At 35.1% G+C, this 12614-nt stretch overlaps 1 protein-coding gene across 4 annotated transcripts in view; it reads right to left on the bottom strand.

The window, feature by feature from the left end:
• LOC149801318 (BLOC-1-related complex subunit 8-like) overlaps nucleotides 1–12614 on the bottom strand; it is a 31968-nt gene that overhangs the window by 15963 nt on the left and 3391 nt on the right. For all 4 annotated transcript variants that reach the window (XM_089955357.1, XM_089955359.1, XM_089955360.1 and 1 more), the window contains exons 2-3: nucleotides 8025–8114; nucleotides 3781–3893 (exon numbers count right to left, since the gene is read on the bottom strand). In XM_089955357.1, the coding sequence (XP_089811483.1) occupies nucleotides 3781–3893; nucleotides 8025–8114 (203 nt within the window). The remainder of the gene's footprint in view (nucleotides 1–3780; nucleotides 3894–8024; nucleotides 8115–12614) is intronic.

Raw genomic sequence — 12614 nt, 5'->3', positions numbered from 1 at the left:
TCCAAAGGTATAGAATATTTCAAATGAATTTTTAGTCTTAAATGAGTTGATGTACTGATAGTCTTGATGCACCACAATAATATAATCCAGAATGTCTTTCAATGAGTCTTCAGTAATCCCAAAGCAGTGTTTTAGTCCAAAAAGTTAATGAGCACTTTGAAATTCCAATGAATAATTTCAATAATTCCTCTCAAATTATAACACAACTAAAAATAATTTTAATGACTAATCATAAGATAAGAATGAATAATTTTATTATCATGACCTTATATAAGAACGTAAGTCACAATAAAATGACCAGGATGTGGAATACCAGTTCTCTACCAGAACATTCTATTCTAAATTTACAAAAAAGGCTAGACCTTCAACTCAAATATCAGTAAACAACTTATTTATAGCTTACAAACATGACAAAAATACATAAGAATTGTCAGGTAGGCCAAGCCTCTACCCTCAATTACCGACAAAGATCAAGCACACAATACAAATTAAAGATACATAACAATAATATATATATATATATATATATATATATATATATATATATATATATATATATATATATATATATATATATATATAAATTAGTGCTAAGTATCATGAAAATTTTTGTATACTGTCGTATTTCTCAATGTACTCATGGTATACCACAATTATATCAGAGGCCAACAATTCAGTATTCCTTTTTTGTTTAATTTCCCTCCATCAATAACGAATATCTTTCTCTGATTTAAAGGTATAAATAACACCATATTATATCCATGATTTTTAAAGGAAATAATATTAATTAACTAGAAATAAATAAAAAGAAAATATTTTAGCTTAAAAGAAAAAAAACAGCCCCTCAATACTTAATTGGCTATTACCTTACAGCAGATGTGTCTACTAAATGATGTACAAGTTGCAATCTAAATGCTGCAACTAGTGGGATGATTAGACTACACTAGAGCTGTACTGTAACTAGTACGATGATCAGGCTACACTAGAGCTGTACTGTGACTAGTAGGATGATTAGGCTACACTAGAGCTGTATTGCGACTAGTAGGATGATTAGGCTACACTAGAGCTGTACTGTAACTAGTAGGATGATTAGGCTACACTAGAGCTGTACTGTGACTAGTAGGATGATTAGGCTACACTAGAGCTGTATTGCGACTAGTAGGATGATTAGGCTACACTAGAGCTGTATTGCGACTAGTAGGATGATTAGGCTACACTAGAGCTGTACTGTGACAAGTGGGATGATTAGGCTACACTAGAGCTGTACTGTAACTAGTAGGATGATTAGGCTACACTAGAGATGTACTGTAACAAGTAGGATGATTAGGCTAAACTAGAGCTGTAATGTGACTAGTAAGATGAGAGCTGTACTGTGCCTAGTAGGATGATTAGCCTACACTTATTGCTGTAATGTGAATAAGGGGATGATTAGGCTACACTAGAGCTGTACTGTGACTAGTAGGATGATCAGGCTACACTAGAGCTGTATTGTGACTAGTGTGATGATTAGGCTACACTAGAGATGTACTGTGACAAGTGGGATGATTAGGCTACACTAGAGCTGTACTGTAACTAGTAGGATGATTAGGCTACACTAGAGATGTACTGTGACTAGTAGGATGATCAGGCTACACTAGAGCTGTATTGTGACTAGTGGGATGATTAGGCTACACTAGAGATGTACTGTGACAAGTGGGATGATTACACTACACTAGATCTGTACTGTGAATAACATCATGCTGACATTAGAGAGCCTATTGTTAAAAATAAAAAGTGCTCATACTGAAGACTACAATTATCTAGCTATTGATATGGTAGGCAGGAGTATTATGTCAACACTAGGGCAAGACATATTCTAGAGGTCCAGAAAAGATTAAAAACACATACTCAACAATTGAGAAAATATTTAATGGACTTAAGAAATTACTTAATGTTCAGACAGAAAACAAGTGCACTCCTGAAAATCGAAGGCTGTTCAACACTCTTACAAAGAAATATATATATATATATATACTTAACACATTCACATATGTTGGTAAATAGCTAAAACAGGATGTGTTGTTTTGTGTTTTCTGAAAGTTGGATTTTGTCCGAATCTGTTTCACAGTTCTTTTGACCATTGTGTTGGCATATGTGAATGGTGTAAAAGATGTGATTAAAGGATCATAAATAGAAATATATTTGTCTCCATATATTTGTGACAAATTCAACCATTTTGTAAGCAAACAGATACATTTTTAAAACTATTTTATCATGAAAACATGCTGTGAAGATCATAAGTTCTGTACAATCCTTAATGATGGCAACTTTAGATACACGAGTACAAAGACGTGGTACCTACCAATTGAAAAATCACTATGGTAAACCAGTATATCAGTAATATTGAACTCCTCTAAGATATATATATAAAATAAATGCAATCCACTCCCTATGTTTAATGAAGAAATGAAGCTGCTGTTTAAGCAATACAAAACTCTAACAAGAGTACCAGGCAAGAAGACATTTTTACTATGGAAAAGGGTACACAAAAAATGATTTGGAAAATAAGGGAAATAATGATGAAGAGAAGGACAGCATTTGGAGTGTTCACAACAGTTGATTAAAGCTTACTATATTATAGTTTACTAAACATTTGAGACAAATAACATAAAACAAAAGAAAAAAATCATACTACATAAGAATGTTACCATTCTTCTTAGTCTGATTCATCAAAACTGTTTAACTTTGTTCTGCAAGACTGTAACCTTGAAAATGGTTGGTTACTATCAAAACCAGATAACAGGTATCAAGGTACAAATCCTCTGTTCTTATTTTTACAAGATGAAATATAAAATAAACCATTTTCCCTTCACCAGCAATCTGCCTAGAAACCTCAAAAGAGTAACAATTTTCTCATGATGAGCCAACATGTGCATCAAATTTCACTCACTCCAGGTTTTGTGTGCAAATTATTTTTGAGAATTCTCACTGAGTGAAACATAATTACAGGCATACATAATATGCATAATAATAAACATAAAAATTCTTCAGAAACAATGAAAACACTTTTAAATGGTTTTATACTGCTTGTTGCAGATAACAAAGACACAAACTGATATTGTACTCAAAACACAAAAGCTTTCAATGGCCAAAGGGGGGTGGAGTGATGTTGACTCAATAACAAGCAAAACCATCTTTGCTTTATCTGGGTGAAATTACATGCACTGGACATCTATTTCATCAGAACAGCCCCCTCCCCACATGGACCCTAAATGAAACTTAATTTTATGGTATTGTACAAACTGTAACATATTATAGGTAATTAACAATCTTTTGTTGGCTGAGATGCTGTGTGAAATGTTTTTGAGGAGGTAACTGGGAAAATACAGACAATAAGCTGACCAGAGTCCACTCCCAAACTCTGATAATAAGTGCACTAATTAATTAGAAAAATACTTAGAAAACAGACTTAGAAAAACTCTCAACAATGAAGTTAAGGAAGGAATGGAAGGAGGGAGGATAGATGGATGGATCAATGAAAATTGGTATTATGCGCTTTCACCAAGGACAGCTTGACAAAATCTACCAACTATGAATGGCTTACCATTTAACATTTCATGTGCCAGAACTGGGTTGAAATGATGCCATACAGGTGTAAAGAAAATGTTTCCCTAATGCAGATACCATACAGGTGCAAAGAAAATGTTTCCCTAATGCAGATACCATACAGGTGTAAAGAAAAAGTTTCCCTAATGCACTAAAAAAGCACATTAAAAACCTTCAATATGTACGAATACAAACCTTCTGTTCTACAAGTTGGGGCAAAGATTTTCGGACATGTTCCTGAATTCTAAAGAATGCCAGGGAGGGTTCATTGGCTACAACATGCAAACACTCAGAGAATTTTTCTGCCACTGAAAAAGACAAGGCACACATTTTAAAACATGTTCATATATCTAAATTTTCAAACCATTATAAGGAAGACTTTTAAACAACGAATTTGCTTGCTGTCTGGGATTGTATCAAAATATCTGAGTTTTACCATATTTAAATCAAGACATTTCCATACTTGACAAGTCTCCTGGTGTGTCTGGTAGTCTTTGATTTTGGCCCCAATCTCTGGCTCTACTGATTTGCCAACAAAACCTCAAAGAAATCACAAATCTGCCAAGCATAGATACTGCCATCTATAACAACATTCAATAGACTGTTTATGACTATTGTAATCTGTCAACCTAGACACCAATCAAATCATGGCTCGTGACATGCACTAATGCATTAATTGTACATGCGTAAGTTGTCTTACTCTTCAATATTTCAATATTGAGTAATGTGTCATATACATCAGACTGACGTCAGCTATTTGAGAATGAAACATATGTTAATGGACTCAAAGGAAAATGTATGGTCAAAAAAGAAATATAGTTGAAGGTTCAATGGTGCTTGGATAAACAAATTTTAAATGTGCAAAGTGTAGCGAAAAGGGAGAAAAGGCACAAATTGCAGTACACTTGAACATTTGGGTGGAAAAAATGACACTTTAAAAAGCATGCAGCACACTGAAAATATGAGACTAGCACATAAAGTGCCTAAAGTACCTACATCAGTAAACAGCATAACTAAAGCAGAGGTTCTGCTTGCTAACTCAGAGGGAGAGCATAATTTACCATTCTTGGTTGCTGACAATTTGAGTTAACTGTGCAAGGTTGTTTCCTGACTCACAAATTTGCTCAGCAATTTCGCTGTGAAAGAACTAAGGTCACAAACACAAATAACAATGTACTTGGTACAATGTATGACAATCAAGTAACTTTACAATGCAATGTAAACCCTTTCTCAGGGATGATGGATGAGTCTAATGACAACAGTGATTAAAAACATGTAACAATTCTAGTAAGGGTGTTTGACACAGACATTTGCAGAGTGACAACCAACTTCCAGGTTATGCTTATTTGCAATATTGGAACTGGTGAAAACCTTTTAAGTATCTTCAAGAAGTCTCAAGAGACAGACTGATCCCATTGAAGAACCTGGCAGAGTTTAGCAGTGACAATGCATATATAATGGTTGGCAAGAAATATTCTGTCCTCTCCAGAGTTCATGAACAGCAACCAAATGTAATCAACCTTGGCTGTATCTGCCATTTCGACAATACGTCCATGCAGTATGGTTTGAAGAAATTGGCCATATTAGTTCAGGAACTTCTGGTCAACACCTACTACCACTTAAATTACAGTTTCAAATGAAGAGGTGTATAGAGCATTCCAGGACTTTACCGACACCAAGGAGTACAAGCTGGTCAAGTACTGTAGCACTAGGTGGTTGTCACTCCAGAAATGCATTGCATGCTTCCTTAAAACAGTGGACAGCTCTTCAGTCCTATTTCCACTGCCACAAATATGCTGAGAATACAGGGAAAAGAGTGAACAGATGTTCTGAGAACCTAAAAGACCTAGACATAAAACTGATGGACCACTTTCTTCTAAACATCATAGAACCACTGAATGACCTGAACACCATGTTCGAAGCTGGTGATGCAATGGTGGGATACCTCCATGTGGAAATGGACAAAATTCTATGGAAATTCATGTGAATGTTTGTGAAGACTAGTGTTATCACTGCATGAGCCAGCTTTATGGAGGTCAGCTTTATGTCACCAGAAAATCAGCATTACAATTCTTTCTTAGCAATAATACCTATTGCTAAGAAAGAATTGTAATGCTGATTTTCTGGTGACATAAAGCTGACCTCCATAAAGCTGGCTCATGCAGTGATAACACTAGTCTTCACAACATTCCATACTGGAAGCCAGATGTTTGACAGCAACCCAGATTACATTTCTCCAACCCAATTGAGCTACTTCTTGAGGAGTTTGAGTTCCTTCTGTGAGAAAGTTGCATCAAAGATTATAGTCATGTTTCCCTTTCATGAAAAGACCCTGAAAATCCTTGGCTACTTGAATTCTGAGAGGTGACCTGAAATTTCTGTAGAAGCTGTTCTTCAGCTGAAAGACAGACTGGGTACAAAAACTGAATGCGTCAACCTGAAGATGAGTTCGGGGACTTCAGTAGAAGCTGAATGTGTCAACTTGAAGATGAGTTCGGGGGCTTCCTGCTCTCCTATACCTCAGACCTACCAAGTTTCACTCTGGGAGAAACACCATAGGATGTTTTCTGAGTAGAGATAAGTAGAGTTTCTACACCACTGAAGAAATCCAGATTTCCATATCTAGTGAAACTCTATGGCAGCACTCAGCTTGCCATACAGCTACGCAGACTCTGAGCACTGTTGCAGTATGTTGAGGGAAATTTAGACTGACGACCAAGGTAATTTATATCGAAAACTGTGTCATCTTTAATATCATATAACATAAATGGAAAGCGGGACTGTTTTATGCTCAGACCTTCAAACAAATTGTGTACTGCTGCAAAAAGACCTGCACTACAAGACTGAAACACAACATATATTGAAGGAAAAAAAATCCACCAAGACAGATTGATTCTTTTGAAGGTTCATAAATTAGTTTTTTGTGAGATTAATAAAATAACATATTAAGTTGAGTAACTATAATTTACTGCAGTTAGTTTACTTAGTTTTGGCAAGATGTTCACTTTCGCATTTACTTTTATGACAAAAACAGATGTTAAGCTAATTTCCCTGATTTAAACCCAATCTCTGATTGTGAGCACTAATCTCCCCAATTTCATTCCAGAAAACTTGGCATGTATGCTCTATGCTAACATCTTGTACATCACATCCCAGAAAACTTGGCATGTATGCACTATGCTAACATCTGTGCATCCCATTCCAGAAAACTTGGCATGTATGCCCTATGCTAACATCTGTGCATCACATTCCAGAAAATATGGCAGGTATGCCCTATGCTAACATCTGTGCATCACATTCCAGAAAACTTGGCATGTATGCCCTATGCTAACATCTGTGCATCACATTCCAGAAAGGGGCCCCAAGTGACCGAGTGGTCTAAAGCGCTCTCCGATATGGATCACTGCCATCTCAACTCTGTCTGCGTGGGTTCGAGTCTAAGATTCGACCAATGTGGGTATGTGAGAAAGCTTGCCAGTAGCTTCTTGTGGGTCAGTATTTCTTCTGGGGTTCTTCTTCCACCATTAATACTGGCCGCCATGCATAGTCTATCGTGTACTGAAAAATGGAGTTAAACCTGACAACAATATTCCAAAAAACTTGGCACATATGCCCTATGCTAACATCTGTACATCATATTCCAGAAAACTTGGCATGTATGCCCTATGCTAACACCTGTACATCACATTCCAAAAAACTTGGCATGTATACCCTATGCTAACATCTGTACATCACATTCCAGAAAACTTGGCATGTTGGCCATATGCTAAACATCTGTACATCATGTTACAGAAAACTTGGCATGTATGTCCTATGCTAACATCTGTAAATCACATTCCAGAAAACTTGGCATGTATGCCCTATGCTAAACATCTGTACATCACATTCCAGAAAACCTGGCATGTTGGCCTTATGCTAACATCTGTACATCACATTCCAAAAAACTTGGCATGAATGCCTTATGCTAACATCAGCACATCATATTTGGTATAACATCCAAATAACTTAAAGATCGTATATTTTTGTGACTTTTTTTAATTTTTTATCAATGCAGTACTTTTGCACTACAATTAAATATTATTTCATTACAAGAGTTATATGCCTTGAGGCATAAAATGCTTGCTTGCAAGAGTTCCATTTATCAGAAAGTTAGATGAGCAGGATAATTAAATGAGCAGGGTAATTAACCTGCCATGACTGTCAATCCACTGACGGAAGCATCTTTAAAATAATGTCTAGAATGAACTGTAGCCTTTAGAATTATCAGTTTTGATCTTTTAATGCAGACAAACATATTTTATACACAGAAGGAACTTTACAAATTTAGACTTATTTATACTGTATAGTAATTTAACTTATAACTTAATTCTCCAACATAGAAAAATCCAATGATAGGTATTAACAGTTTTAACAGATAGTGATGGTTTGTGGAACATTACCTTTCTTTGTCCTAATTTCCAGTTCCTGGTCTGGATTGGTGTCTCTAAACAGTTGGTTGGCAGCCATACGATTGTAGAGACTGTCCCCTCCTGTGGAACAATCAGAAAATGTGGTAATAATTAAGTAAATGTGTGAACATAATGCTTCTGACATGTTACCATTCCACAAATGTAAGACAGCAATCTGTACTGTACAATGACTGAACATGTACAAAGAGGTTACTGTACTATGATTGAACATGTACAAAGGTGTTACTGTACTATTACTGAACATGTACAAAGTGATTATATGTGTTATAATCTCAGAATTTACGAGATTTGTCTTTAAAATGTTGGAGACAAAAAAAATATGCTAGAGATTCATCCCACAGCAATACAAGTTACTTTTTTAAGCCCCAAAGCTCTCTATAAGATTTTGTGACCAATAGCAATGCTCACAGAATGTTTTTTTAGACAGAGACCCCAGGCTGGGACAGTGGTTTGAAGATAATGCAAGTGTCATTAGTGTTCACTGTTGTGCTGGCGTGCTTCACAAAGTAAAACTGCATCAAACAAGAATTTTCAAATTTAATTTTGTTGGACTTTGATAATAGCTTCCTTAATTGACTTCAAAAATAAATTACAATTGAACACTATTCCTACAACTGAAATGATCATGCTTTGCATTCTATGTACGCAGTAAAATCCGACTTCAACAAAATATTGCCACTGTTCACAAACTTATCAAAAATATAATACATATGGCTTAAACATTTTAATTCAAGGCAATAATAGGAGGTAACTTTTGTTCTTGTACATACATTTAGCATCTCTGTGGTTTACCTATAATGGGTTGTTCCACTTCCTGATCCTACCCATGCAAATTAGCACAATGGGTCACCCACTGCAACCTTCAAAGGCATCTCACTAGCTATTGTCAGCCAATTAAGTAATATTATGAAATGGTGGCTTAAACCTGATCTCTCTGCCTTAATTGCCAATTAAACTGCCCAAGGGATAGTTTTACATCAGCTCCAATCTTGACTGTTTACTGTTTATACATGCTACATGTAACAGGGATACACTGAAAGTGGTGGTCATTTGTCTTTTTTTTGTTTCTTGGAAGATAACTGAAAATTATGTTTTCTCAAAACAAGGCTGTGTCAGTGGGTTCTGGAGCATAAAATCATAATTTTAACGTAACACACCATGCTTCAATCTGATTAAAATCAGATCTCAATTTCACGTAGGACAGTGGTGATCTGATTTAGATTGTGCCATGTTATAGCAGATATGTCAAAATATTGAAAATACATTTACACATTTCATCTGTGATCAAAGTTTCCTCAGGCAAATTAAAAGAACTTTTTACAAATCTGACGGGCACCTCACATGGAATACAGAATGAGCCCAATCTAAAATCAGAGGGGCCCTGGGCTATCAGATATTTTTGAGCTTTGAATACCGATATCAAACACGATAAGAATCTTAAATGAAGCGAAGTTATCTAAACACTTTCTTCAATATTAATATATTTTTTATTCATTTTGTTAAAGAAGTATACTTCAACTTAGTTCCATTAACCCAATTTCAGCATTCCCCGCTTCCATCGCTTTCTAGCCAACAGTAATGTAGGTCAATATACCTTGAAATTATGTCCATCTGCTTGTGTGAGAATTTTAATTTATTAGAAAAAAAGACATAGGAGTAACTAAAGTCTGACTAAAACTTGATGACTTAAACGTGTAGAAAAGCATCATTATGGGCTGCCAAGTGTGACGATGTTAGTCAACATCAAAATATAATACACAATACGCTACACAACACCATTATTTAGGTAGTAAGACCTCGATGCCCAAAATATAAATGTCACGGTCGGGGTATTCCAATGTTTGTACCCCCTACCAATTTCAATAACGGTAATCTTTAATGTGATAAAAATTCACAGAACTTAGTTGATTCATTTATTGACTTATAATTTCTAACCTGAATGTGACCAGAGTGGCTCTAACACAGGCATTCTCTGTGTCTTTCACTCTTAACGGACGTTCCATACTAACATGGCACCATATTGTGTACACTATGGGCAAGTTGATTTCCCTAATGTAAGAGAAATTACAGGAATAGAGTAAATTAATGGAACCAGTTTTACTTTTTGTTCCATCACGATTATTTAAAATTTTCCATTCCAGACCACATGAATAACTATCTCTCTGACTATATCATTCTTTCATACCTCTCATTTAATTCTATGTATGTATGTCAACTGTTTTGACCTTTTTTCGAGACCTCAAGCCTGTGTGTTCATTAATTATGTTTATAATGGCGTAAAACTTGTAAGTTGAAAAACTTAGGTCTAATCCTTTTGCTCTGTATACACACGTGATCTTCTCGGGAATAAAACATATATAACAAAACAAAATATATACATGTATGTTGGCACTTGTGAACAGTATATACTAATCTATGTTATAAAATAATAACATATAGTTGCATAGTTATGGAACTTAATATATTTATCATTTTATTTCTGTCTTCATTTAAGAGACTCCATTTAAGTGTTCATTTTTCAAAATTTTCTGAAAAACATAGTTAACTGGTTTCTATTGTAGGACTAATGGCTGAAACATTTCAATTTCATAACCACCTAAAACTAGTAAAGTGTGATTTCATTAAATGATACATTGTATCAGTGTATCCCCTAGGGGTGCAAGACTGAGAGTCAAAAATCACCTTGGTGTCAAAACTGGGGGTCAGACTGAGTAAAAACAAACTTTGGTACCAAAAATGGGGGTCAAATTAAAAATTTGGGGGTCTCTGAAGCACAAACGAGGGTAAAAGGAAACACTGATACATTCACACCTTTCACACGTCTTTGATGTCTTTGACATCCACTTTAGCTGTACACAGAATCCAGTAAGTTGAGCAGGTAGTGTCATGCATGGTCTAACATAATTATCGATTAACAACATGCTGTTGTTGTTGTTGTTGTTTAGGGTTTAACGCCATTTTTCAGCACTCGATAGACTACACATGGCGGCCAGTATTAATGGTGGAGGAAGAACCCAGGAAAACACCGGAAAGAACCACCGACCCTCGAGAAGCTACTGGCAAGCTTTCTCACGTACCCACATTGGCTGAATCCGAGACTCGAACCTACGCAGACAGAGGTGAGATGGCAGTGATCCGTAATGGAGAGTGCTTTAGACTACTTGGCCACTCGGGGTCCCCACAACATGCTGTGAGATGTAACGTCAATGAACATTAATAGAACTGAATAGAGGTATCAACAATATTATTTGTTACAGATTTGAATTGATATATGAACAATAGTGCTTGTTATCAACTTTCGCTAATGTTTAAACAGAGATTTTTAATGTAAATAATTGGCCTCAAGACGAAAAGAATGAGAAGGCTCCAACAGACAAATATCCTTTTTATATATAAGAAGGTTGTAGTCAAACCAAAAAATAATTTTCTATTCACCGCGTTAAAATTCTCAATTTTGTGGACATTTGTGATATCAGAATGGTAAATGGAAAGAGCAAGAAACAGTTTATTGTGGTGACTGTAAGAAAGCTTGTGAGTCATGCTGTCTTTTATGGGAGGTATGTCTTCTTTTGGATTGCTTATATATTGTTAAGTTTCTATTTAACGATCTTTAATTTATATCATTATATTCTCCCTGCAAATTCTTTGAGCTGTCAGTACAATCATTCATTGAAATATGCAAACCTCCTGTTATCTGTGTTTAACATTAAACAGTATCTACATAAAATACATAATTGCCAATAAAATGTATCATTTGCTGCCATTTATAATAAACACAGTGCTTAATAATATGCTATTGAATGTGAAAAGGAAAGATGAAAGAAGCACTTAGAATAATAAATAACATGTTCCCAAGCATTTATATGTCCTGTTTGTGTAATGTTTGTGCAATGTTAACAACATTACATGTAAAAAATAATCAATAACAGTACATTTCTTTAATTCAGTTCAACTTGGTAAAGTAGATGTTTTTCAATATTAATTGTATTTTATCATTAGCTTTATTATCGAATTGATCAATGTCATTGATCACAAAATGATGATTTTTAGTCTTTAAATTAGCATTCTATCTTTCTGTCTTATAAATGAGTCTTTGACAAGAAAATTTGACCGATTCAGTGTTATTTGTTGCCGATTGCATACCGGTATGTATCTTGAAAATGGTCAATGCAATGTAGTAAAATCAATTTGAAGGAAGAAAATTAAATTTGACATTAGTCTATGTATTCTCGTACTTAAATATAGTTACATGTGTAAATGTTTTGCATTTATTATTGCAGAGTACATGTTTGATTGTTTTTTTTTAATCAATATATCTACTATATAACAAATAATGAATCAGCATCAATAGTTGGGAATTCTGGTAAGGTTACTGTTGGCGGAGCCTCACAGTGGGATTTTGAAGAATGAGAAGTTTATGGACATAACAGGAACATTGAGACTTTTAAACCTAAATGAATATCATAGTGCATTACCACATGTACCGCCTGGCATAAAGGAAAACGTGTTCTCTATAGTTGACAATACACTAAATGAGGAGAGAGCGAAAACTGGTATGAG

Source organism: Sinohyriopsis cumingii, chromosome 4 (genome assembly GCF_028554795.1).
Source record: "Sinohyriopsis cumingii isolate HCF-2022 chromosome 4, ASM2855479v2, whole genome shotgun sequence".
Classification (NCBI taxonomy): Eukaryota; Metazoa; Mollusca; class Bivalvia; order Unionida; family Unionidae; genus Sinohyriopsis; species Sinohyriopsis cumingii.
The sequence above is the reverse complement of the archived record's forward strand: the minus strand, read 5'-3'. Positions and strand labels throughout refer to the sequence as shown.